Raw genomic sequence first — 27,793 nt, 5'->3', positions numbered from 1 at the left:
GCGTTCGTGTTCGTGCTCGTGCTCGTTCGGTCCAGCGCCTCCGCTGGAGAGAACAGAGAACACCTCGAAGCACAGACCGGTGTACGGTTCGATACTTCTCCACGGGGAGTCCCCGCTGACGAATCTCGATGCTTTATTCTGTGGCGCTTCCGTGCACGCGCGAAAAGTCACCTCGAGAAGGGTCACGCATGGTGCGCCCGCTAGAGTGTTGCTGTTTCCTTTTCAGCGCGGATGGGACAGAGAAATGGGAGATGGAAGAAGCCGCGGGACCGTGACGAACAAATAACACGAGTTGCTTCTTCCGTAGCTATGAAAACGAACCGTTCGCGATTCACGTAAAAGCACCTCTACTTAGTACCGTCGCATCGTAAGTTCCATCGCGGGTGGATTCGACCGTTGTAAAAACAGGTCGTGAAATATCATCCATCGTTAACTAATCGGGATTTATTTGCGCATCCACTCGGGACGAACGTTCGAATGGCGAGCCGAGAAGGAAAAGGAACGTGTTTCCTGTGCTTACATAGAATGATCGATTTTTGCGCGGATCAAGGCGATGTTTGTTTCTCCCAGTCGGCGGCGATAATTGCGGGCATTTGTCAGTCCGACCGAGGAATATTAACTTTACGATCAAACTTCAACTCCTGGGTTATTCTATCCCACTAGACCTTCGCCGAGATATATCGTCGCGATCGAATCGGCTATTCGAGAGATCGGCCGTGTCCATTTTCACAGCAAATTGAGTTAAGTGCAGACTCTTGTTCCGCGATGATAGCTCTATCGCGACGGTCGATAACAAGCTGCTCGACTATTAACCCTTTTTTTACGTGTACGCGCCGATTCGTCCTGTGAAAACGATTCGACGTTTGCTTTATGGTTAGATTGGTTTCCTGGCCGCGATTATCGACTGCGACGAGTCGTGGACTTTACTTTACGAAGAATACGAATCGGTACGAGTCGACGACCCTGTCGAGAAGCAACCCCCCACCGTCCGAGCCGTTTCATTCCTCGACTAGACCGTGGACACCCTATCTATCGCGTTCAATGAATAAGATATAATCGAACTGGTGTCCGCGATCGTCCCTGAACTAACTCACCCCTCGAATTCTTCACGGCTACCTGGTCGTACGTTGCAACGATACCACGGGCCGAGAATTTACTATGAGCTTGTCGTTCCGTTACTCCAGAACTCGCGTTATCGTCCTCCCGTCGCCCGTAAACGGTGCGCGATTACGCCGGTCGATGCTAATTGTTCCCATCCTGTCCAGTTAATTTTCATGCAGCGTAGGAAGTCCAGGGTGACGCTTATCCTATCGCTGGTCACGCTGGGTAGCCACGTTCGTGCCCCGTTTTCAGATACGCGAATACGGTTGAGACGGGATAGACAGAGAGAGAAAGCTGCGACAATGGCTTGAAACGAGAGCCCAGATACCGGGTGTACATTGTGGCGAGCAGATAACAGACTGCATTATGCGCCTCCGCGCATTACCTAATCCGATATCCGGGGAATGAGGAAAAGTCTACCGGGAGCACCGGTAATGGGAACCGGAACTTCCACTTTCGTCCATGGGTGCTCTTAAGGTGCAGACTTTTTCGTATTTTCCGACCGGGTATGGTAGTTTAAGAGATCTTTCTCGAGGGATGCTGCAAGAAATTGATAGCGTGCCGATTTAACGTTAATGGATTTAACGTTACTCTTCGAGTAACTTTTATACGAACGCTCTTATTCGAGAATGTTTACGGTCTGAATGTCGTAATCGAGCGATATAGCAGCGTTAGAATGGTAAAATTGCACAGGAAGAAGGTGCGCTACGAATCACGTGTAGCCATATCCTTTCGTGACACGCAGCGGGTAAATCTCGAATACGTCATATTCTTCGGCATGAAATTCTACTACGTACTCTTTTGCTTGACAATGAGCTGCATACCCTTCTCTGTTTTTACTTGATGAGCGATTGTTTAGAATAGCTTGTCCCAACGTAGGCAGCAGCGCTACAACCGAAGGGCGGTCCCCGTCTTTCAGGGAGTGTTGCGGTGATTGCATATTTTTTTTATTACAAGTTGCATTCACGTGGCTATACTACTCGGGATAATATGCCACGTAGCATTCTCTCGATCGCGTTACATTTGTAACGCACATTTGTTTGTACTTGCTGAATTCTTCTGGCAAACTGTATGCAACGTAGACTTGTACCAGCTTGCCGTCCAAACCTAGGAGTCGACTCCGCTTTTATCGTCGATCTTCGCAAAGTGCAGCGTTCGAGGCTCCAAACGAGAGCTGGATAGCGAAACACCGCGAGCCCGGATATTCTGCATTACTAGCCTCCGCGTATTCCCTAATCCGATATCTCGTCAGCAAAAATTCACCGGCAATGCGCCGACAGCTTTCGATAAGACGCGAAAAAATCGTGACTGCGAGCGCTTCTGATCCATTGCCGGCAGGGCGCAGTTTACATAATTGCTAAGATAATAAAGCATAAACTTCATAGCGATGGGCAAGACTTTAAACGACGTATAAAACGTAAGAATTCTGTGGTACTTGTTCATCGTACGAATGAAAATCGCGAGTAGCACGCGTCGGCGTCGTCTTGCAGCGATAGTCGTGTTACAGGTCAGGATATTATCTTACCAGCTAGCGATATTTCGTTCCCCCCGATCGTGTTACAAATTCGTTGCATGTACGTATCGAGACAGCATCGTTGTCCTGTAATTTCGTCTTGTATCGTGCACGTTGATACAGGCTCGCGTTTTGTCCGATGCGTTTTTCGTGTGTCGCCTAAGATCACGAAACGTCGACTATAGGTATACCTGCTCCTCGACGACGAACTTGTGCAACACGAGATCAAGACGAAACGAACATTTCTGTGCTCTTTTCAATTGCAGAGCAAAGAATAAGTTTAGTTAATTTTCGTTTAACGTATACGGCTAACGTCAATTTTGAAAACGAATGAATTACCTAAACTCGTCGATCTATCGCGAAGATTCTTGCGGCCGAGCACACGATCGATCATCGGTTGCACGTTGATCTTCCGCTGGCCGATCTCGCCATAGCACAGAGTACGCGACGTTCTCGAGAATAAGACGTCGATCGGGAGACTACGTCTTTGTCCCGCGAGTCGACCCTCGTCCTCCTGTTGCGAATCAACGGTCGTCCTGTAATCAGTATTCCTCCGCTCTCGTGCGTCTGTGCCTGTAACCGGTCACTTCCGGCGGCAGCGGCACCACCCAGTCACCAAAACAGAAAACCAAGAGTGTCTCGCCTCGGCCTTAATAATACGTGGGCACGGTTATGCGCGCGAGACACGCGAGTCTCTGGCCTCCGGAATAGTCCAAGAACGAAAACACCGTTTCACGTTATCCTCAAACTATCGTTTGGACAATTTGTCCGAATCTTCGCTTTATCAAGAACGTCCATGTCTCTTGTTCTCGATTTTTCCCTAAGAAAAACGAAAGCAACCCCGTGCTCGTAATAAGTTTGTCAAGCGCATTCGACTTGCTCGCAGAACTTTCACCGGTGTCGAAGCTTGCCAATAAAAATCTTGCTTTCGAGCAAGACAGAGATTAAGAGAGAGAAAGATGGGAAAAGGACAAGATCCAAAAGAGGGTAGAAAGGTGTCAAGCGTTGACTTTGATGGATCGAAGATCCCTGCGCCTCGCCTATCCCCCCCACCCCTTTTTGTTCATCGCGGACCACCGCGTAGCTATGTATTTGTTTTTTCTTTCTCCACGGATAAAACGGCGTGTCTGACAGGTTACTCTCTCACGGTGTATGTTAACGTCCTTTGCAGCGCGCGTGCACTCGATACGCGTGCAGATGCGAGCCTCGCGCGAGATCGAGCAGCAACTATGCAGCTGCAGTTTGGCGCGATGAACGAGAAATCGTATCTATGTGCTGTTTGGAAAATTTTCAACGAATATTAAGAAAATTTCGCGACGTATAATAATTTTTTTTTAATTTTGATTATCGAAGAAACCTCCTTAGGAGATAACGGCGAAGAGTAGGCTGAACGCGTAAAGTTAATTAATCGACAGCGGTCGGCAGTTTCGAACCGATCGCAAGATTAATAACCTAGGCGTCGATTATGCAAAATACCTGTACACCGGACGCGCGACAGCTATACGCTCTGTGTTCTCGTTTTCATCCCGCGAATTTTTACGTAGGCAGACACGCGCGAGCAAAGATTTACGGGACCATTGTTCGCTCATTATAGAGAGGAGGAAACGAAGCATTCCAGGATAGGCGCGCGGAAGACTTAATTGCGCGATTAATTGCGCGCGTTTAACGTTCCCATTGAAACTTTTAACTGTCGGGATGATTCTAGGAAGTAGCTGTAGCTCCTTTCGAACAAAGATTGGAAGGTTAAGGTAACTGTAAATTGCTACTACGATTGTACGATTCGTCATTTCATTAGTCGTTTCGAGCGCTACGGTTACGATGCGGGTGACTTCGACGCGCGGTAAGAACACTACCGCGGGCTCTTTAACGGGTGATACGAGTATCATCGCTCAATATTTACCTCTGAACTCGATTCGGAGGAGAGCGATAAATCGAACCAATTTCTACGGATCGTTTTATATAATATATTATAGGATCGTTGGTAATCGTTTAGCGAGAAGGCGAGCTACTTTTCGTGGAAAATATCCTCGGAAATTTATTCACCCTTCGAGCAGCGGTGCAAGCGGCCTCGAAGCATGGAGAAACAGATTTATTTGTAGAATTAGTATGCATACCGCACGGCTGCCGGTCGAGCAAACGACGGGGACGTGTGAGCGAGCAAAGGTGACATTACATCGTGATAGCGATCGGTAAAAAGTATCGCGGGCATTCTTTTCCCTGCTTCTGCCTTATAAATCTTATTAACGCCGCGATCGGACCGACGGATTATGCATCGAGGTTACAAGACAATCGAGGAAGCATTTGAATGGAGAATACGCCCGATCCTTTTGGAACCGATACGCTTCTACGCAAACGCCATTGTGGATGCTGTGGTTTTCCAAGCGCAGCAACGGTAATCCCCTACAATCGTGAAATTGTTATTAACGAAGAGCGTGGTACAAACCAGTTCGGCTTGTAACAATGGCAATGTCGAATGGTTCGAGGATTTGTTGATTTTTGTACAAGTTGCATGTGGCTGAGTTTGATCATTGAAATATCAAGTACTTTGAACGAACTAATAGTCGTGGAATAAGTATCTAAACGAGATCAAAATTGGCGTGGGTCGAAGCGAAAATTTAATTAAATCAACGATCACGATACTTTTCGACGCGTCGAGTCAAATGTTGCGTTTAAAAAATTGTAAAATTTAAAAAACGCCAAGTACCGAGTTATGGTACAACCCAATAAGAATATCTGTCCGTCGATGGCTCGTTAAACGGGTCTCGTGCAATTACATGGATTAAAAAACAACATTCCTGGATGTTATTAAATCGTGCTGACATAAGGCTGTAATCGTCTTCAATTAAGTTAAACGGCGATAATGGGTTAATAATGTGAACAGTTTCCTTTCCGAACGAAAGGCTGTTTGGCTTTCGTGGAATTGCTCTCGAGTTACTTTAACGATCGACACGTCTACAGATCGTGGCATTCTGTTCGGTGCATTCGACTTCTTTTTCCACCCCATACTTGCTTCACTTTTGTTCGCGATATTGGTAAAAATAACTAAAGAAGAGATACGAAAATGCTAGCCATGCTCGACAGAGGATCGAGTAGAGTCGCTGGGTCAACTGTATGTCCCATTGGAGACGAGCGTGCGCACGAGTGGAGGCGGGTTTATTGAAATGCGCGCGAGTTAGCGACGGGGTGGCCTCCGAAGTCGCGTGGACGACACTCCCGCGGAATATTAAACGCGTTTCCCTGTTCGTTTCAAGCAAAGTTTGCGCGTTTCATCTATTCCGATAATTTTAAATTCGAATGTACATCAACATCACCATCGGCGTTTCAAAGGATAAGACGAGCGCGAAAGAAAATATTCGCTGGATGCGAGCAGATGCCCTTAAAGCCAACGTAGACGCCGCAAGAATGACGAAGAGTGTCGCAAAGGGGCAACAAGGACGTGGAACCGTGTATATATACACGTACGAAGATTAATTATTATAAACCCTTGCCTTTTGCCTACAGTCATCAATTTATACTCCTCTCTCGTGCATCCCAATTCCAATCCCAATCCCGATCCCGTGAGTCGCGCACGGAATAAAGGCTCATCCTCTCTAATTTATGCATGTCGAATCAATCTCCCTTTTTCTCCCCCTCTCTCTCTCTCTCTCTCTCTCTCTCGCAGTCTTCGTCCGGCTCTTATCCCTTTTTCTTCCTCTCGTTTCCTTCTCCGACCTCGTCCATCCTTCTTCCCGTTCGTTCGACGCCGGAGTAGTCCTACGTCTTGTTGCTCCTGTTCCTGCACCTGGGCAACCGTCGCCCCTCGGAGTAGAGCCCAGCTACCCCGATAATGAGGGGCCGCGTTATCCTGTGCAAATATTTTCCTCGACGGGTGTTTGCACAGCCACGGCCGTCAGGCCTGGTGACGTCGATCGAACTCGCATATAACGCGAGATTCGATTCGTCTGGAAAGAGCCGAGTATTCTCGTGCGACGATATATATGTATAATGAGTTCATTCGTGATCATCAAAGTGGAGACGTTCGCCGAGGGATGAGCAAACAGAGATCACACGGGGAGAGCAGGCGATCGTGGTCGGAGGTTTCCGTGCGGTATGGTTCGACGGTTCTTCCCATGAATCGAGAATTTCAGTGACGTAAAGAGAGTACACCAGGCTCCTAATAATCCTTAGAAATTGTTGGCAATGGTCTCGGCTAGCTGTCTGGGAAGCATCTCTTTCGTGCATCGGTATTTCAAAGACGATATCACCGACGAGGAACGGAAAACAGTGGCACGGCTTTGCCAAGCAAGACAAATTGTAACATAACGACGCTTCGTGAATCGCACGGTGTAATCCGCCGTTTATCAGCGGTTCGTGCGCCGTCTGGACTCTCCCGATGGAGCCGATCCATTCTCGAGTTCGATCGATCCACGATCGTTCTGGCGTCATTCGTCTTGGCTCGTCGAGCGATCGCAGAATCTTGGATGGATACGAGGCTAAAGTCGCATCATCGGTCAGTCGCGTCCGACGAACGTCGGAATGCGTTACGTTAATTTATTCGACGGGATACTTGATACGTTTCAGTCGTCTCGAGCATTTTATCGCAAATAATTTTCATATAGACATGCCCGTAACGCTAGGTCTGTACCCTTTGCCCTATCGACAAAACTATCGTACGATGAAAAGTCGATAGCATCTGGCTAACGATACCCTGTCCATCAATTTTTCAACTCCCCGTCGTTCCCTGTCGGATGCCACACGCAAATTTCTTCGTCTTTGAATCGTCGTACACCCCTAAAGGCAAACTTCACCGGAAACCAGCGACCAATGACAAATACCCAGATGTCCGTTCAACCAAACACGCTAGAAACGCAACGCACGGGAGTTCTAGAGGCGATTAGATATCGCGACACGGCTGACAATAAATTATCAACGCTGTCGAGCGTGTGTGGCGCGAAGCGAAGCGACCCTCCGTCGCGGTGGGCATTGCTAAATTGAGGAATCATCGGTTGGGACTCGTATGCCGCGATTATCGTTAATTGATAAATTCGACGGTCCCGACGGTAATTTATTCCACGACGCGACGCGACGGTCAGGCATTTCTAACAGTTATTCCGCAGCGAATTCATCGGGCAACCTTCTGGGCAATCAGCGAACGATCGCGCGGACACCAGTTGGTCGAGCGTCGCCAACGTTTGTCCACTGTTTCCCACTGTTTCTCACTGTTTCTCACTGTTTCCGAGGATTCGAAACGTGAGAACGGTTGCCGATGGCAGATAATAAATGTTAATTGAATAGCTTAAAATGATCGTTGTATGTTTATAATCGCATTGCTTCGGCTCTGAAATGCTTATTCGCGGCAAAGAGGAGGTATCGTCTAACGAAGAATCGCGTTTGTTACTTTCAGACGACGAAGTCGCGGCGAGGAAGAGACAAACGGCGTGGTCAGCGACGACACCTCGCAGCAGCAACAACAGCAAGCAAGCTACGTGCCCGGACAGCGTGATACAGAAGAAGAGGAGGAACTGGGCGCGGAAGAGACGGCTCAGTCCCTGCAGAGCGGCGCCGAAGGCGCCGACCCAGAGGTACACAAGAGGGTTGCTGCGGTGCAGGTGCAGGTGCAGGGTATGGAGGGCGACTGGCGGACCTACTGCGAGCATCCGCTCTCGGTAGCGACCGCGGCCATGCTCAATCTCCAGCAGCAACACCAGGTCTCGGCCGTCGCTAGCCACGGTGACGACCCTGCTGCTTCCTACGTGTACGAGTACTACAAACTGCCGGAAAAGACCGCGGCAGATGTCAAACTACCGCCCACTCATGAACTCTGGTCCACGTGAGTCTGTTTGAATTTGAATATAGTAACGTACGGGATATCATCGACGGTATACAAAGTAGACAACTATGAATATTTTACGTCTCTCGTAATTATTCCGAAGAGTCCTTTCGCAACGATCGCTTCGATAGTCATGAATATTCAGGGCTCGGTGTCAAATCGATTAAAATATTACGTGTCTACGAGTCCTCGACATTTGTTCAACTTATAGTTGTATGAGTAAATTATTTGTACATAAATGAAACAAAAAGAAAAAAAAAAACTTGACGTGAAACGTGTTAATACGACGATAGGCGTTCGAATTGGCTGAAAGGTTCGCGGGTTCGCCAAGATAGCGCCGCGCGACGACTCGGTGAATCGGGAGGTGCTCGATTAGCGTAGATCGCCAGATAGTCGCGTGTAAACGTCGCTGAAAACACTTTCAACGCAGCCCGACGCTTTATTAACATCCACGTTTCCCCGTATCTCGATTAATAGTCCCCGTGCGCATAATTGAGTACTCGCAGTCAGCATAATTTATCGCGACGCGCCTCGACTCTATGTGAAACAATCGCTGGGACGCCGAGCACCGATTACACCGTAGAAATTGGTATCGCAACCAGAAATAGGCGAAATAAGGATTCGGTAAAAGTTGCCTATCCGAATTACAATAAATCTTTCTCTAACGCGATTGCATTCCATGCTTTTTATTTTATTATGGCTGTTCCGACTCAAAAGACTAAAGTACACTTTTTACCAGACGTAATTACGTTTTCCCCGAGGGTGGCCTGACGTGTACAAACAAACAATGGCGGCCGTTACGATCCTTACGAGGCGTCAATCAAGCCGATCGATCCTCTCTGCCGGTATCTCAATCACGCATCGAACTCGCTTGATCGGCGTGGCGGCTCCCGCGGCCGTATCAAACACGACCGCGCGCTTTTATCGCACCTGGATATCGCGGATCCCCGTGAAGTAGCGCCAGCTCGCCGCGAAATCGACCCCCGTGACGACCCAGACCCATCGTAAATCTCCGTCATTGATCCACGACGCGCACCCTGATCCTCGCGCTCGGCTAATTCGAATTTCATAACCGACGTCAGCTATTCCCACCTCTGGAGCAAAACTGCGGCACCCATGTACTCGAGTGCTTTAGTTTATTCATGTCGAAGTTCTCAGACATGGCGCTTGGAACGATAATAGAAAATTCGTCTTTTACTGCTTCATCAAAATCGTGGTGTATTTTATAATTGTATCGTAGTAATAGACTATAGACGTTTCAAGCGTTGTCGTATCCATGTACCAATCGTTGCGCTGATTGCGGGTTCAGCCATTCGTCAGCGTGAACCAATTTGGTTGGCAGTCCAAATAAGGTTACCTTACCCTATATCTGCTTGTGCTAGGTCTTCCGGTCCATTTGCTCGGTTTGCAAACTTGGATGTTTGGTCCGTGAAAGAGAGATAGTCTCCTGGTTTCGTGACACGGGTGCACCCTCTTTATTTTGGGTCTCCTGGAACCGGAATCGAGTGCCCCCTCCCCCCTCCCCACTCCCTCCCCCCTCGTTTGAAGCCCGTGGACTAGGACGGGTGAGGACGCTTCTTTGCGATACCACCCCTTCCTAGCGACTTCTAAGGCACCCTTGCCAGGTTTTGATTTATATCGGCCGCTTAGCATATTTTGTAATTTACTGTTGAGAATCCTTAACGTACGGGACCCACCGTCAGGGCCCAGGGCGACGAATAGCGACGCATACTGGCGGAGCAACAGTGGCATCGGGATCACCCGAGTCTCTACGCCGTGGGGAGATGCCGCCCTAATCTTCCCTCGCATCTTCTCCCCTGTCTTTCGTCCTTTTTACACGAGCTTCCATCCTCTTGGCTTGGTCTGTTATCCTCGTCGCTCTTGGTTTATCGTCTCCGCTATCTGATCGCCAGTTTCTACTCCCATCTTTGCTCTCGCTCTTACCCGCCAAGCTCCCGCGGGGCTAGCGATAGCATCTCGACAATTTGTACGCCGGTGGATCGTTAAAACTCTCTCTCTCCCGAAGAGGCAGCGGACACGTTGGCTCCAACTCCCGGAGCACGAGCTTAATCCAATTTCATTGTGTCACGGTCGTCCCTGGGGGATCGAAATCGACGCGTGAGACTCGCACGGGGATGTTTCGCGATAGATTCGAGGGTAGTCGATTTGTTTCCTCTCGAATGACTCGAAGGATTCGAGTTTTTATACTCTTTACCGCGGAGACTACGCGAAACGATACTATCTAGTGACTGTTAATTGAAATTAATATCAAACTAAGTGGTTATAAGTAACTCCATTAAAAACTGGTATTACAGTCAAGAATTATTACCTTGCGTTTCTTTAAGTACGCGATGAATCATTAAAGAAAGTAGAAATAATCTTCCGTCGACTAATCTTCGTCTCTGAGATTCTTAGTCGACCTCGGGAACTCGTTCCTTCTATCATTCTTTGCGTTGACATCGCGATAACCGTGACAGATTTTTCCAAACCCGAAGGAATCTAATTAAATCACGCGGCAACAGTAAATTTCCACTTTCACTGATAATCGCTGCAGCATCTACCTCCCAAGACGCAACGATTCCAAGCACGGGCAAAATTCTTCGCTCGGGAAAGGGTCTTCGTCTCCCATAGGTCACGAGCAAACAATTTAAAGACGCCTCCAGTCGAAACCAGCGACGTGCATTCGAAAAACCCCCAAGATATTACGGAATAAACGCCAAGACGTGCGATCCTCGAACCGCCTGCCTCTATACCCCTTTTCAGGTATCGCTTACTAATGGCTACGATATACGCCTGCACCGTGAGTACAAGGTCTGGGTTAGGCATATACCGTTGCCGATGTTAAGACGTTAGGATCTCCCAGCGAATTCTCTCGCAAAAGTCGATAATATAAACGCCTGACCGTTAAAATCGTACGTCATCGCGATCCTGCCGTGAACGAGTCGCGAAAAATGCACGTACGGAAATTCTTCGGCTACCGTGAGACAAATTGCTCGTCTCTTCCCGTGTGCAAACCTGCGAATTTCCTTGCGTCGAAACAAAGTTCGTTCAACTTGGATAGAATTCGAAACATCTTTGAAAAATTGATTTCATTTGAAACATTGGTTAATAAAACCGAGTGTAAACGCGAGTGAGCAATTCTACCGGTGGTTATTTTCTATTCGATTCCATCGCCGCATCAGTTGGAGGAAAATTTCTCAATCGTACGTTCAAACCGAGAGTTATGGTCATTGGTAATCGTAATCACGCTCGAATTTTTTTTATCGCGAGGTGTTTGCAGGAAACCGAGGATCGCGATAAATACACGTATTCTATGGGGCTCCTTAGACCTCGGCGAAGTTTGTAAACTATCCTACGACGCTGCTAACGACAGTCGCAGTTTCCTGTGGTTGCGCAACCCTGAAGACGCGGTTGTAAAATACGTCCGAACGCGGATAGCATCGAGAGTGTTCAAAGGTAGTTTCGACGCTGCGATTTTTTCGAACGCGAATATACGTTCAATCCGATGAACCTGTGGCTCCGTTAAGAATCGGATTGCGAACGAAACGAAATGTGCTTTAAAGGTTCGTATTGTAATTAACGTGGATTTGAATTTGAATTACGCGTATGAAAAGTGCACCAACACTCGTAAATCCCTATCTCGCCCAAAAAATGGCCCGTCGAGAGATGAAACGAAAGCGTCGGCGAACTTGTTACGCGCCGAATATCGTCAAAGATGCGCGTGGAAGATCACACGGCGCGTGTTACCCTTAACGAGCGAAATTATTATTACCCCGGACACGGGATGGTCCCATTAAGAGGCAGAAAGTTTCGCGAATCGGCGAATCTGACCACGATGGTCGGCCAGAAAGACAGATAATTTCAAAGAGAGGGCTGTTACGCTCGAGTCGAGTGTTACTTAAGTCTCGCCATGGGGTTGTAACGTCGCCTGGAATCGGCGTACAGTTTCACAGCAAGCCGCCGCGATAAAGTTGGGTCCAGTGGGCCTCGTGATCGCCACTTTAATCTAAACGCTCGTGCCAACCAGTGATAACTGCGGCTTTCAAACCTGGAGAACACGAGAATTAAAGAAACGAGCGAATTGTGCGTGCTGTTCCGGCCGAGGGATCGTTACGAATAGATTGGCTTTACGAGCAACGGAACACAGGAAGAATTGTACGAATGAAATCAACTGGCAAGTACGAAGAGGGCTACCTTGATCTACCTACGAATAGCTACCACAGAGTGGATACTCGTATCGATATTGTTGCAACGTTCAGCGTCGCTATTAATGGTTTCTTGCAATCCAGTCGAGTATCACGGGCACGGTTTTTGTCGGTTCTTTCTCCTCGACACGCGATAGCGTATCATTACATCCGAGTTACAGAGTACCAAGGGATGCATTACGTATTGAGAAACGGAATTCGAACCGATCCTTCTCTCGCGGTGGATTTCGTTTCGCCGAGCTTGCGTTTCCTGTCGTTGCTGAACAATTCCCTGAAAGACCATACTTTTCGCTCAGAGTTTCTCAACTACTTCTGAAAAATTAATTCGCAATTTCGTAATAAAGTTGGTCACAAGATCGTTTAAACGAGATCTGTTTCGCCGTGTTCGTTTCCGTGTGAAATACAAAGCGACGGTCGCTTCGCGACGGAAGTTTAAAGGTCGACTTTTAACGAAAACGATTGCGTCCGCGACGACTGGCCGCGGTGTCGCGTTTTATTGCGTTCGCGGGTTATCGTTAGGTGGCGATCTTCCAAAAAAAGAAAACGAATCCCTTGTGCGCGCATATTTAGCGCCGCGCGTCTATTTTCAGTAGCACATGAATCATCCGCGATGATTATTGCACGCATCTTCGAAGGTGCGTCAGGTGTGATTCACGGTGTGCTTTCCCACGGGATTACCGATTCACTGAAAAGTATCGTTGCCGTTAAAACCAACAAGTTTTTTAGCAGAAGGAAAAGAACTTGGAAACTTCGAGGAAGCGTAGAAATACCAGAAAACTGGTGAACGAGGTGAGCTACCCTTCCCGGTGGACGTCCGGCGTCGTCTTAACTCCTTATTACGCGTTTCGTGGTCGTGCTATCGTTACGCGGAGATCTGTCGACTACGAGGAACCCGGCGTGCCTCTGGTACACGATGGCCTCTGACCCACTTGACGAGGGGGCCTCGTGTCACGTCGTAAAACGAAACGGACCTGAAGAACCAGAATCAAGCCGCGCCGAGACGAGTGGCATGCTCCGTTTTCGCTGTCCACCGGTGCTTTATGCCCGACACGTAACGCGAGCGCGTTCCCCTTTATTTGAATTTATGATCACAAAACGCCGTAAACGTTTCCCGCCATCGCCGCGCCCCTGCTGCTCGCTTAACTTCTAGCACACTCTCGCGCGTTTTCCAACGGCCGCGGCGCGGCGGCGAGTCGGTTTTCATCGAGCAAGTCTAGGTGGAAGACTGCAGCGCGACACGGGGCCCGAAGCCTCGCGTTTTATGGGATCCTAGCGAATCGTGGTCGCTAGGCGTAATTACGGGAGACACTGGAACAACGAAACTGTACGCAGAGATGGTTGTTAACTTCGAGGTGTGAGATCCGAGCGATAAGATCTTGGAGGTTTCGTTCAACTACCGAAGAGGTGAACGGTTTTGAATACGAGAGGGAAAAAGGTCCTTTCCTCTCGTCGAGTTGGTCGTTTTTATTTTAGTAGAAAAAAGAAAACGGAGAGTTGAACTCCAAAGCCGGTCATGGTCCATAACTTTTTACCTAATAATTGCAGCAAACGACGAGGAAGGCGTACCCTAGGTAACCCTAGAACGACTCCATACCACGCGTGACAGTTCGCGCGGTCTCCTTTTGCGTAACGAGTCTCGAAGGAATGTCCTTTACGATTTCTAATCCAACGCCGCTAGTTCCTCGACCTCTGCGTCTCAATTACCACCGATGCCGCAGAACGACAGCCGTGAACTACCGTTTCGTGTGATTCCGGTTCTCAGGCGTTAAGACGTCCACGCCTTCCCGTTTTGCAACGGATAGTAGTCCAATCCTCCAGACCTCGAGCCTGCAGCCCGTTGCGAAAACGCGTCCACTTCCAGATCACGGATCGTGTTTTTGACCTTACGATCTCTACAGCTGGTTCTTCGGGTCCGCTATTGCTAGAGTCGTGTACTCGCAGTCGAGGAGACGACTTCACCGGCCAAAGACCCAAAGACGCGAGTAAAAAGAGAGATCGACAACGTCGCCGCCATATAGCGCGATCGTGACTCTGTGCTAATGAAACTTTGAGTTGGACGGATCGCACGTGGTTGGAATCTTTGCGCAGGCTTATTAAACCAGTTGTCGGTTTCAGGTCGCGGTTTGATAGCACTGCTGTTAATTGGAGTTCCGCGCGCCGTGGAACAATTTAATAAATCAATGCGTCCAAGAGGTGGTGGTTGCGTTCCGGGAATTTTCGTGTCCAACTACTTTTCGTCCTCGATACATTATTATTCCTAGACCCTACATATGCATAACGCGGCAGGCCGAAGCCCGTAATCTAGATCTAATTAGATTACTCTTGAACGAAACAGACGAACAAAACATCCAACGGTGCCGCCGGATGCGTGTCCGACATAACAAATCCCCCAAAGCTTCCCGAAACACCGTCTTCCCGGAACGACGCAATTTCCCTACCTAAGCGTGCCGCGTCCGCGAAGACGCGAGACGGGAGCAGCGGCGCGGCGTAGAAGCGTCGCAAGCAGAAGTCCAGGCTTGTCCATGCGATACGCATTTAAATTCGCTGGGTGGAACGTCAAAAAACGCGGCCGTACATATGCATACCGTGGACCCAGTGGCACGTGCTGCGCGCACAGGTGACGTGGTGGTTGCGTGCGTGCGTGCGTGCTCGGTAAAGGCAAAAAGCACGCGTGTATACTCGTATCGCTGGTGGAAAAAGCAGGGAGTAAAACGAAAAAAGAACACGGCGAAAAAGAAGGAGGTAGAGGCCAGACAATAATAATCAAACGCGTGACCCAGCCCCGGAGCTGGTAGAGCGCCACTCGGTCGGACCTGTCTTTCGAGTCCAACGCCGGCAGGTCCCGCGCACGCACACTCTTCCGCCATCGATTTCCGGTTTGAGAAACGCCGATTCCGGTTTCCAAGCGGGTCCTTCTCGGTACCGCAAGTCGCGTGACCTCTTCGATCTCCGGGCCAACCTAACGATCTCCCGACTCGAACGATAACAACGCGGAAAAGTCGACATAAATAAATTCGGTCGCGAATCAATCGATATTCAAACCGAACGATTAGCGGATGAACTTGCAGAGCTACTTGAAAGTTATCTTGGATACCGCACCGCGTGGTTTCCTCTTTTCCACGAACGACGCGTGCGAACGCACGCGCGAACCCGTGAGCTCGTCGTGACCCTCCGCTGACCCGACGACCTCGAGTCTCGCGAGGTGCGTCCGTCTTGTCGTCGATAATGCTGCACCGTAAGCGCGTAATTGCCTGTTTTGCGCATCCACCGACGATGCGCGCGCGCGTTGCGTCTGCTTGGCGTGGCCAGAAAGGCATAGCAAAAACGGTCGTGTAACGTTACGTGGAATAATTTTGCTCGTTTGAACGGGAAACGGTCGCAAATTCCTAAATTTCCAACGAATTTCATCGGAGAATAGCCAGTGATGGGTTTGGTAAATACAAAACGCGAATACTTTTCCAACGAATGGTACTTGTGCGAACGACTCGCCGTTAAACGACTCTTCGTTTAATTTGCGATAGACCTTCCATAATTGTTAAAGGCACTCGCGTGTCTGTGTAAACGGGAAAAGTAGCGGCATTATTGTTTTGCTGGAAAGTATTAGCCGCCGTCGAGAATTCCTAACAGGAATCGTCGCGTTTCAATGCGATTATTAGTTTCATTATAACGGGTCGTAGTCTTCGTTGGTACCGAGCGAGTCCTTGATTCCAGTCGTCAGAATTTTACAACGATGCTTTGCATTAAACGTAACTCAACTCCCACGATTAAAATGGAAAGGAGGAAATTGAAATGTCACGACGACGAATCCCGTCTGAATTTATTCAGAAAATGTCGTTAATTTTCTTGATGCAGGAGGAGTGGGCGATGTCGACATTTTTTAATGTTTCACTTTTAGAGTTTCGATAAACGAGGATTAACCAGGAAGTCTGTTCCATGGTTGTGGCCCACCACTCCGACTTCGTTCCCGTTTTTCTGGGTACGTGGTAGAGTGTTCCTCGTCTGGGAACCGCGGATATCGTGGCAGACGACGACGACGGGTGCATCTGCCTCGAACGGGCGGCAATAAAATTTTCTGGGCGCGGAAACGCGATTCGTCGAACGGTCGTACGGGAAAGAATCGAGAGGATCGCGGGGTGGCATTATGCGAAGTAGTTAACATGTTATATTTAGCATGATAATACGTATCCACAATACAGGGGACCCTTATAAACTGCCAACGCTCTCGGTGCACACTAGCTCTATCTTTTTCGCTCTCGGCTCGTTCTTTTTTCCACAGTTCCTTTTCTTTCCATTCTTCCCTGCTCTCGTCCTTGCCCGTGTCGTGGCAACCTCCGCCAGGTTCTCCTGTCTCGACGTCCTTTTCTCTCGTTCCTCCTCTGTAGACGGTCCTCGCGTCTCTTTCGTTCTCTTTCTGCCCGGTGAACATCGCCACTGTGGTACCTACCCTACGGTCAGATGCTCCCGTACAATGGCTCTTTTTTTACACTTGATACCTGATCTCACTCGTCTCCAACCCTCTCTCTTCCCTTCTTCGGCCTCTTTCCACCTCGCGAACGGTGTTTTCTGTCTGCTTCGACTCGCTCTTCGAGGCACGGAGATCCTCGAGGAAAAGGGTGACACGAGAGAAGTACCAGCGATGGAGACAGTAGAGGAATGAATTGGAGAGAGAAAGAGAAAGACGTGACACGTCGTCGCCCTCGGCACACTTGTGCTTGAAGAGGTGAGGATAGGAAAAACGACCGGTAGATCTGGGACTTGGCGCAGCGCGGTTGTACTTTCCACGACGGAAAGCTGCACAGTCTGTCATAACCGGAGGCTACGGCTGCCGCGGCCTCATGAATTCGGCTTACGTGAAATGGATCCAAGGGAGACGTCGTATTCGTTCCGCGTTGCTTTAATGCCGTCGCGTGGTAATGCGATGCTAATCCGTGATGTAGGACGAAAGATTCATGGAGATTCCTGAACGCCTCCGGGCATCCAGAAGAGCTGTCCTCGCGAATATTTTGGGAAGAACCTCGCGCGACGATGACATTCGATTGCGGAGTTGAGATAGGCTTAACGATATATCGGCTGCGATTAATTAACGAGCGCAGAGGAATGCCTCGCACTTATCGTTTATATTTAGTAATGATTGGAGAACATTGATATTTATCCGAGGTGTCTTTATCTCGGATTTTTACTGAGAAAATCTGCTGTTGCGAAACACGCGCACGCCATAACGTTATTGATGAGACACATTACGCATTTATTTTCCGTGACGGACCTTGAAAATCTATGAATTAATTATGCTTTTCTTGAATGTTACGCGGCCCGATGATATCGCCGTGGAACGTAAAAACTCGGAGATGACAAATGTACCGCAGAAATCGCACTGTCGATCGATGTCTTAGCTTCGTCATAAACGCTGCGCCTTGCGATAAATCGCCCTATTAGTTAGCTAATACGGTATTAACATTATAATTTCCCACAAGGTATAGGATACGAGCGACATTGCGATTGATTTAACGGACAGTTGAAAGTCTATCATTAGCTTATCCGAGCCCGATGAAATTCATATTTTTCAAGAGCCATAACGGTAATTATCTTGGAGGGCACGGATAAATGACGATGAGTTAGAAACAACATTCTGTTGGATCGAGAAACTGAAATTGGAACGAGACCCAGGAAAAGTTTCGCAAACAGGACGATGCACTGTAAAGGAGGTGTCGTTTCGTCCTTTTTTACTAGGCAAAGGATCCCAGTCCCTTTAACGGATAGACCCAGCCAAAGAATGCGCAAATATGCGCAATGGTTCGTTCGCGAGTCGATTCGTCACGCGTACTTAGCATAGTCGATCGATTCCGATTCCGATCCCGAGTTCGAAAGTCGAGCACAAAAGGGCCGCTGCTAAAGGTCGATTCTCCACGGACTGTTGAAGGGGTGTGATGGGCCAGAAGCTGCTGGTGCAGGAGGCGCCTGGCTCCGGTTCCGGTTCGACGAATCGCATGGAAGGCGGCGAAGGCGCCGGAGGAGGGGAACTACACCACTTCCTTCATCAGTACAACCAGCAGTCCCACAGTCCCGGCCAGAGTCTACAGGGTGGCCTTCCGCTTCCGCTTAGCCCGCAATCCCTCAGACACGACGGTTCCTCCAGCGCGGGCATCGCCGGCGTCAAAAGGGAACCCGAGGATCTCAGCTCCTCCCGAGGGGCTCAACAGTCCAACAAAAGGCACAAACAGGCTCAGCCAGACAGTCCTACGCCACCGGGAATGTACCATCATCATCAACATCAACTACAGGTGAGCTGACGCCAAATTTCTGCTTCTTCTACCGATTTTTTTTTTTTTTTCTTTTTTTTGAGAAACTACCAATAAGACAAATTTACAGGTGCAACAGTACGGAAGCCCCTACGATCCCTACACCTCTTGCAGCCCACGATTACAGTCCACGTACACGTCGACGTCGGGGACAGGCGCCGCGAATGCTGGGAACCAGAGTGGACTGCACCAAGAGGCGACGGCGGTCTACGTCACCGGGGACACTCTGCCACCGTTGGCTTCCTCGAGTTCGTCCTCATTGTCGACCACGACCGCTTCGTACACGAGGTACGAGGTTGTGCCAAGCTCTTACGCGACGACACACGCGATACGCTCGTCCTCGAGCAGCAGCAAAGTCCTGACCGTTGATCTTCCCAGCCCTGACTCTGGCATCGGCGCCGACGCTGTCACACCCAGGCAAGATCATCATCCACCCACGGCGCTACATCAGGTTAGTTGAGCGTATACGAGTCCGCGACAATACCGATCGCCTAGTCTATTTTAAAATAGCCACAGTACTCGTGCAGAACCATCCTCGTCGTTGCGCCCAAACACTTTCCCCGAGGACGTTTCCCCCACCGATCACTTTCCATCGCGTTCATTTCGTGCCCAGACACCGTAAAGATGTTTTGATCGCCTCTAACAAATTAATCGGACAACGCCTACCATTAAGCGTTATCGCGCCCCCATCTCGCTAGATATAACTTCTTCCACGCGCAATAATTTTCTGCGCGCTCTCGTGGAACAGAACTTACACGGCTTGGTAACGACACTAGAGCGTTTTACATAATCAGCAACGCATATCTCTCGGAGATACTGACACATTTATTTATACCTCGACGGAGAATCGTATAATACTTGCCACTTGTTTCGCGAACGCGGTTTCGTCTGCGTTCCGACCACGAAATCTCAAACACGATCCGCGCGGACGCGAAAACAAAGCCCGCGACTCGAAAACGAGCGTAGCTAGGAATCTATTTTCGACGACCGAACGCAAATTTTCACGTGGAAAATCGCGAAACGTGATTTTTATTGAAAGATTTATGTAACGACGGCTGTTAATTATTATCACGCGCAAGAAGTGTCGACGGAATCGGGAACAAAACACCTGACTGTGTAAGTTCTCTGTGATTTCCGTGAATTTAATGTCAAGTTTATTATAACGTCAATCGTTTTAATTATATTTAATAATGTGTTTGGATGGTTTGCGAACGATTGCGTAACGTGTACGTGGACTGTACGGGTATCGCTAGCAGACGAAAACAAAGGAAAAGAGCTAGATGAAAAGGGGGGTAGCGCATCGTTTGCTCACGGGACGTTTCTCGCGTAATTTTCGCGAGCGTCGAAAGACTTCCACGTGGGACCATTAGCGATTCATCACTCCTACGCGCGATTCGGTTGTCGCGCGTAATCGAGCGCTTCCGGAAACATTAATCGTCCGACGGGGGCAGCGGTTTATCCGCGCGAGTAAGTCATTAGCATTCGCGGTTGACATTACGAATTAGAAAGCACGCGTTCCGTTCTGCTCCGCTTCTTGCAAACGTTGCAAATAAAAGCAGAGACTCGTCCAGCTATCGCGAGTGTAAACGCTCTGCACGAAAACTGATACGTACAACAGTAATTAAAATACGTATATTCGAGTCTCGGTATGCGCGCGCAGGAACGATTTGCCTTTTTCGTTTTCGTTCTTTCCCTCGAGACCGTTTCGCTTGGCGAGGTAATTTCGGATAAACTGGCATGGCGATTGACGACTTCCGCGATTGCTAGCAAACATGTTACACTAGACCAGCGGTTCGCAACCATCTTCGTTATTCGATCAAATCGATTAACACGCTAATCGAACGATTTCTTGACTCGTTAACGAGCAACCCTATACGTTTTCGTTATTCGATTAAAAATATTGCCGTCTCGGAATACGATTTCCTCCTCCTTCTATTGTCGTTTATCACATTTTAATATAAAAGACTTTGCGCACCGCTGCATTAAACGCAGCCTGCTGAGACATGTAATTACGGATTAAATCCTCGACGCGCTCCAACACGTATATCGGGGTGTGTAACATTCGCTACGGGCTAGAGAGATACCGACACGATGCTATTTGATAAGACCATTAGGGGAATCGCCACGATCTCTACCGCGGACACGGAAATTCCACGAGCCAGGAAAGCTCGCACCGATGCAGAAATAAAAAGTAAATCGTTTAGCACGAGCCAAGTGAAATTCGGAAGCGTGGTCGCGTCAATTTCGTAATTATGCTCGTCTTGTTTCGGAATTTTCTCTTTCCGCGATTTCGCAACACTGTTATCTACCGCGTACGTTCCTGTGTTAAAATTTAATAACTTTAATGGGAAGTCTCGTATCGGACAGAGCTTGTTACGCAAAGAAATTCCTAAAAATAGGTTCGATCTCCTAAAAACCGACAAATCTCAGCAGCCCGATAATAAATCGTTGCGCGAACGGCGACTCGAGTCTGATAAAAACTCCTATACGTCGATCGTATTGACCGGCGGCTAATGATACGCCAAAGTTTTGTTTCGATCGTTATTGCGCTCGAACTCGATTCGCTCGAGATATCGACTCGCTGCTATGCAAAAACACACGCAGACACGTGTTCGATACACGAGTATGCTCGTGCGCTCGAGTGTCGCGCAAAAGAATGCATAATGGAGAGACATCGAACGAGTGGAAGGGGGTATAAACGATTCCGATCGCGGCGCAATTAGATGAATCGATCGAGAAAAAGCGCGATCGCCGTCGAAGGCGTTGAAGCAATTAATCTCGAAGGTGGCGTTCGTGTTTGCGCGCCAAGAATCCCTCGTACCTCGTTTCGTTCGTTTTTTTTTTCATCGATCTGAATATTCCACCAGGCCGATTAAGCCGAGATCGTTTCTGCATAATTAAAGCTGATTCATCTGATAATTTTTTCATTGATTTTTATTCCACGTTTTTATCGTACACGTAATAATACGGCATAGAGGAGATAAAAATACGGAGAAAGTTACATAGAAAAGTTTACTAAAAATACAGATGCGAAAGACCGGCTAACGGTTAGCGAGGATGAGCCTTACGCCGGAACGGGACAGAAAGGAACCCTCGGACTCGGGTAGTTCGCATAAAGCAGAAACGATCATAGGAACGCGGAAATATTCCTAATCACGGGATCGACGCGGTATTAATTTATCGTGGTACGATAGGGAGATGTACCAGCCGTAACGTCGCGATAAAACGAAACATCGGCGTCGGCGTCGGCGTCGGCGTCGCTTCTCTCGGATTCGTTGTCGACTAGGTTCGATGGATGGCTTCCGCGATGCCGTTCGTCAGGCCGAGTAACGAGCTGCGGTAACCGCGCTACATTCGAGGTTTCTTCGAGAGCTTCGCATAAAGACGTACGAGGGAATAAACCGTACGGCAGAGACCGCTTATTAACAAACCACCGCTGGAAGCATGGAAGCACGTGCGGCCAGCCTGGTCAATTTTACGAGACCGCACCGGCCTATTCTATTCCGGCTCCTTGCGCTTTTGTTTCGCGGAAGAAGCTGGCGTTCGCCTCTGACCGCGATACTCCGAGCTCCTGGCGGCTATCTCGGAGTAGTTTTAGTAGTCTGAAAAGTTGGAAGCAACCGTCGAGTCCTGGATGTATCGAATCCTTATCGTACCAACGATCCAAAATAATTTAACCGCGGCACGAGTTATATCCCATCGGTTTCAACTTTCTAATATCCGTTAGCGATACAGAGAACCGCCTCGTGCCTAAGGGTTTAGTCTCCAACCGCTAAGATACGGTTAGAATGGAATTAATAACGAAAGTTTGCTTCTTGTTCTCACAGTCCTCGTTCGACTACACGGAACTGTGTCCTGGAGGAACAGCAGCTGGCGCCGCAGTGGTTCTCGAGAGCGGTGCAGTGATACACCACCAACCACTGCAACTACAACTGCAGCAGGGTCACGCACAAGCGCAAGTGCAACGAGGAGCTCTGGTATCCTCTGCTGCGACCCCCAACCCCAACCCAAATCCGCCGAGATCGCGACCATGGCACGATTTCGGCAGGCAAAACGACGCGGACAAAATCCAAATACCAAAAATGTAAGTAAAGACAGAGATCCTTCCGTAGAGGTCTAGCGAGGACATGGTCGCGTAACCGATAGACAAGTTATAATAAGGCGCAATCCGAGGTAGGCGACGCCGACGCCGACGGTGCGGCGAATAAAACAAGAGCAAAAGGTTTACAGGCCGTTCACCCGGGCCAAGCTCGGTTATCGGCTCGCACGCACCGCCACCGTCCTGGTTGTTCTCCGTTGGCGATCGGAGTGGCCAAGGAAAAGAAACTGCTGCGAATAGGAAACCATGCTGGTCTCCGACGCGTGTCGTCGCGTAGATAAAGATAATAGCTCGACTAGAACCGGCGGAAAGTACGCCAGCGCCGTTGATAGGCTAACCGCGGCCAGGGAAAAACTTTTCCTTCCTTCGGATAAGGACAATCGCCTTTTATTTCGCGTTTCAACGCTACTTAAAGCCGTGTGCACACGTCAAAGGTGTTTGTTTCGCAGGAAATTGGCCTTGAAAACTGTGTAAACATTCGTTTGCGCGCCTGTCTATTAACGTTATCACCTCCGGCCATTTAAAAATCAATCCGTATCGGACATTCAGCGGTGCATGTCAAACTATCTCGATTAAACAGAGAAGGAAAAATCTTTGATGATTTTATCGTTCGCGTAATCTGCGCACAGATTCTCCGCCTATGGGTTCAAATACCACCTGGAGTCACCGATCAGCACATCGCAACGACGCGAGGACGACAGAATCACTTACATCAACAAAGGACAATTCTACGGTATCACGTTGGACTACGTTCCCGATCCTGATAAGCCAACCCTAAAGGCGGGGCAAACGGTCAAGGTAAGCGAAATTAATTTAGTCTGTCGAAAGCTTGCAAGGGGAGAACTGGCTGACGTTCTCGAGTGTTACATCACAATGATAAACCGAATAAAACTCTCGCGGCAATCAACGATAACTAGACGCGCGCATCGTGACGCAAAATTGCGACGTACTTGTCTTAAATCACATTAAGCTGAGTCGCGTCGCGGTGCATTGCATTATGCTCGTTTACCGACTCCTACGAGCGATAGAATTCGCGCAGACCCGTTCGGGGCACTCGCGTCGAAAGAAGTCGGACGAGGTCGTTTGTTCTCGCGGCTCTAATTGGCAGCACAGCGCACCGTTAGCAATTTCCATCCTGATAAAGCTGCCGATTCTTTTCTTTTCCCTCCCGCTAGGAGGAGTTACGACTTCCTCGTTAATTGCTAATCGAACGTTCAGCCGCGTGGCGATTCGAACGATGTACTTACACGAGTACGAAGCCGAAGAGGGAGCCGCGAGTACAAACTCCTCGCTTATCCATACCCCACCCTTACGCTTTTCTCTATCTATGCTTACCCGCACTTACCTCTGCCGGACTGTATTTGCGTTGCCTTCTTCCGTTTCGCTCGTCTACAGACTGCTACACCTTTTCTTTTTCCTTCAGCCTCTTCTCAAGTTTCCCTCTCTGTTCGCCACTGTAATATTGCTTTCCTTTTGTTTTCTTTTGTCTTGTTTTGTATTCGAGCTGGACCTGCCCTCTACGCTTGATCCTATACGACTTCCGATGTTCTTCGTTCTCTGTCCGTCTATACAGAGAATAATCTTATATTCTAAAACATAATGAAACAACAGATGCGAATCGAAATCCTTTTGCTTCGGTGCTCACCTTTCCCTCGGTGAACCACTCTTCCGACCGAATCTCGCGTTGCTAATAGACTCTGCGATTTCTCGGTGACTGAATTTCTTCGCCCGTTCACCCGAATCACGAAAAATCTCCATAGAACACCGGTCTGGGCACTCGAGCGTGCTTCTGTCGCGACCGATGTCACACTCACGCGAAACTCGTGTTATCGTGGCGACTCCAAGCCATGAATTTTTTTATCTCCTACCGCCGTCGAACGGTTGCCTGATTCTGAATTATTTGTCGGCAATCTGTACTCGGCTAGGGTATGAATGTTAACCCGCGAAAACGCCCCAGGACACGTGTAAACTGGTTATAACCGCGAAGGTTAACGCTTTATCTGATCGCGCGGCTTAAATGGCGGGACAATAACCAAACTGCCACGAACGTGCGATAGATTCGTCTTTATCGTATCGCGTCGGTGTTGCTCGCGTAAACCATCTGCTGTCCTCTACGCGTCTTCGACAACAATAACGACGTTCTCCTTAAAATGCCGTTTGTTGACGTTTTTATTTTTTGCAAAATGTTTACGCGTTACGTTGACATTTTGCCTACTTCTGCTTCGTACTTCTCTCACCGAATCGCAACCGCTAATCATACAATTTTCGTGTTTAATACTCGACGACGACGCGATAAGTGGTGTACTTGGTTATCATCGATTACACAGCACTCGATGCTTACGTTTCCGGGAAAGCATTAACGAGCTATTTGACAACATTCTTGGCGGCGACGTGGTTACAACCTCTCTTCGTAACTTTTATTAACGTGCGATTCCTGTTACGCTATAAGAATTTGATCTTTTTCATGAATAGACTACGGTATCGTATGCCGAAACTTTATATCCCGTAATTACAGAGACGCGACTGCCTGCTTGTTACCACCGTCGCCATTTTAATCGAAACAACCGTCCGATTGGTGGTTCGCGGCAAAGATAAAAAATCGACTGTCACGTGTCCCCGTCGATTAATCAACATAATTACACCTCGCCCGTTACGACACATTTTTACCAATGAATCACGATCACGAGCGGAGAAAAACGTCGATAACACGGCTATCTACGAATACGCGGTCATTTATTGGGAATTAGTAGTGTCGAATGGTGCGATTTATGCTACCGGATTATACGGTACCGCGTGATTTATACGCGCGCGTCGTGAGCCGCGCGCTCGAGCGTGTCTATGTCGCGCGAACGATGCCACGCTCACGCGAAAATCACGAATCGCGTGGTCGCTGCGTCGATGGATCCTGCAACTTTCCGTTACCGGCAGTGATGGCCAGAAGTCTCATCTAGATCCAAAGTCAATGCGCGTACGATTCGAAAAATGAACGCTCGACTGTCAGAACCGCTCATCGATGCCTATTGATCCCAGAATCTCTGCAATTTGTGTTGCATAATTACACGCTGCCATGTAATTTACGATACACGCGATCCGTGAATATGCTCGAACGTACCGTCTGCCACGACATACCGACCATCTAAGCTTTCGATTCGATCACCAACGCTCGCTCGCTCGCTCGCTTTTCCAACGCTCCATTCGCCGCCTGTTGCACGATGCCCGTTAATTCCCAGCATCCTGTTGCTTTTGCGTTCACGTCGATTTTTTCCACGGCCATTTCCTGTTCAAAATGAACAAAACTCTGTATTTTCCCTTGAATCTCGTGAAAATGCTTTTCTTCTTTTCGTCTCCAGTCCGTCGTCATTCTGTTACGAATAAGAGCTAGAGTAATTCATATGTATATCGACTCCATAGTCCTAACGCTGCCAAGTCTAGTACCGTACAATCTAACAAGAGAAGAAAGTCTAAAGAATCGAGTACCATCGAGTACGTCAGCGGACGCCATGTTTGTCAGCCCCTATAATATTACGCTTAATAAAGTACTTAGGTTCTTTACTTGATGGTTTGTCGCGTAGAGCGTGGTAATGCTGATGTTCCGCGAAGAGAAGAGCCCCGAAGACGAGATTAAGGCGTGGCAATTCTGGCACGGAAGGCAACATTCTGTCAAGCAACGTATCCTCGATGCTGGTAAGTAAAGCGTGGAAAATCGACCAGCTGGAACCATTAAGTCCTCTTCTCGCGAGCACCGATTACATTCTAATCAGCTTTCCTCGATCAAAACTAAAATCATGCATCTTTGTATCTTTCATAGTTGCATACGTAAATACTGGTTTCAACAGTTAAATATTTTAAATAGCAACGAAAAGTATAAATGAACTTAGCCTTTGAGGTACGGACGTATACCTTTCATTTTTTGCACAAGCTGCTCGATGTAGGACTATCGGAGACTCGGTAAGATTAAACGAGAAGCGACGCAGGTGAAAAGATGATGCCCTTTCGAACGTTTGCAGAGTGATTTGCGAGTTTAACAATAATCTACTCCGTTACAGACACGAAGAACAGCGTGGGACTGGTGGGATGCATCGAGGAGATCGCGCACAATGCGATCGCTGTGTATTGGAACCCACTCGAATCTTCGGCAAAGGTACGAGGTTCATCGTCGTTCGTTAGAGAGATTCCACTTGCGTGTAACGATGAATAGGAGGCTTCGATGGAAAAGCTTATTCATGCATTCCCGTGTAAATGTTGACGAGCTGATCGAGGATACCCGCGTTTCTTGTTACAGATCAACGTAGCTGTGCAGTGTCTTAGCACTGATTTCTCGAGTCAGAAGGGTGTGAAGGGTTTGCCGCTACACATTCAAGTCGATACCTACGAGGAACCACCGCCACACGCTCATTCGTATACACCTCCATCGCATCGTGGCTATTGCCAGATCAAAGTCTTTTGCGATAAGGTAGTTGTAATTAACCTCGACTTTTCGTCGTCGTTACGTAAACTAAACTAAACGTTTTTAAATCAAATGAAATGCTGCGAATCTCGAAACTCATGAATCGCTGGCGTTGTTTACCAGGGTGCCGAGAGGAAGACTCGCGACGAAGAGAGGAGAGCGGCGAAAAGGAAGATGACGGCCACCGGTAGGAAAAAGCTGGACGAACTTTACCATTCGGTCACGGAACGCAGCGAATTTTATTCCATGGTGGATCTCCATAAACCTCCGGTCCTGTTTTCTCCACCGGCGGAGCACACCATCGACAAGGTCTGTATTCCGAA

At 48.5% G+C, this 27,793-nt stretch overlaps 2 protein-coding genes across 3 annotated transcripts in view; one reads left to right on the top strand and one right to left on the bottom strand.

Annotated features, from left to right (window-relative positions):
* The window catches only part of LOC128893489 (uncharacterized), a 142,423-nt gene extending 117,239 nt beyond the window's left edge, over nucleotides 1-25,184 (bottom strand). Inside the window, exons 1-2 of the mRNA XM_054154479.1 lie at nucleotides 24,669-25,184; nucleotides 24,369-24,588 (exon numbers count right to left, since the gene is read on the bottom strand). The gene's annotated coding sequence lies outside the window, so the exon portion shown is untranslated. The remainder of the gene's footprint in view (nucleotides 1-24,368; nucleotides 24,589-24,668) is intronic.
* Nucleotides 1-27,793, top strand: part of LOC128893484 (protein grainyhead) — a 93,141-nt gene that overhangs the window by 59,577 nt on the left and 5,771 nt on the right. For both annotated transcript variants that reach the window (XM_054154459.1, XM_054154460.1), the window contains exons 4-12: nucleotides 7,998-8,423; nucleotides 18,546-18,906; nucleotides 18,995-19,375; nucleotides 22,752-23,008; nucleotides 23,653-23,821; nucleotides 26,596-26,707; nucleotides 27,070-27,164; nucleotides 27,306-27,476; nucleotides 27,594-27,779. In XM_054154459.1, the coding sequence (XP_054010434.1) occupies nucleotides 7,998-8,423; nucleotides 18,546-18,906; nucleotides 18,995-19,375; nucleotides 22,752-23,008; nucleotides 23,653-23,821; nucleotides 26,596-26,707; nucleotides 27,070-27,164; nucleotides 27,306-27,476; nucleotides 27,594-27,779 (2,158 nt within the window). The remainder of the gene's footprint in view (nucleotides 1-7,997; nucleotides 8,424-18,545; nucleotides 18,907-18,994; nucleotides 19,376-22,751; nucleotides 23,009-23,652; nucleotides 23,822-26,595; nucleotides 26,708-27,069; nucleotides 27,165-27,305; nucleotides 27,477-27,593; nucleotides 27,780-27,793) is intronic.

The sequence above is a fragment of the Hylaeus anthracinus genome, unplaced genomic scaffold (assembly GCF_026225885.1).
Source record: "Hylaeus anthracinus isolate JK02 unplaced genomic scaffold, UHH_iyHylAnth1.0_haploid 3, whole genome shotgun sequence".
Classification (NCBI taxonomy): domain Eukaryota; kingdom Metazoa; phylum Arthropoda; class Insecta; order Hymenoptera; family Colletidae; genus Hylaeus; species Hylaeus anthracinus.
The sequence above is the reverse complement of the archived record's forward strand: the minus strand, read 5'-3'. Positions and strand labels throughout refer to the sequence as shown.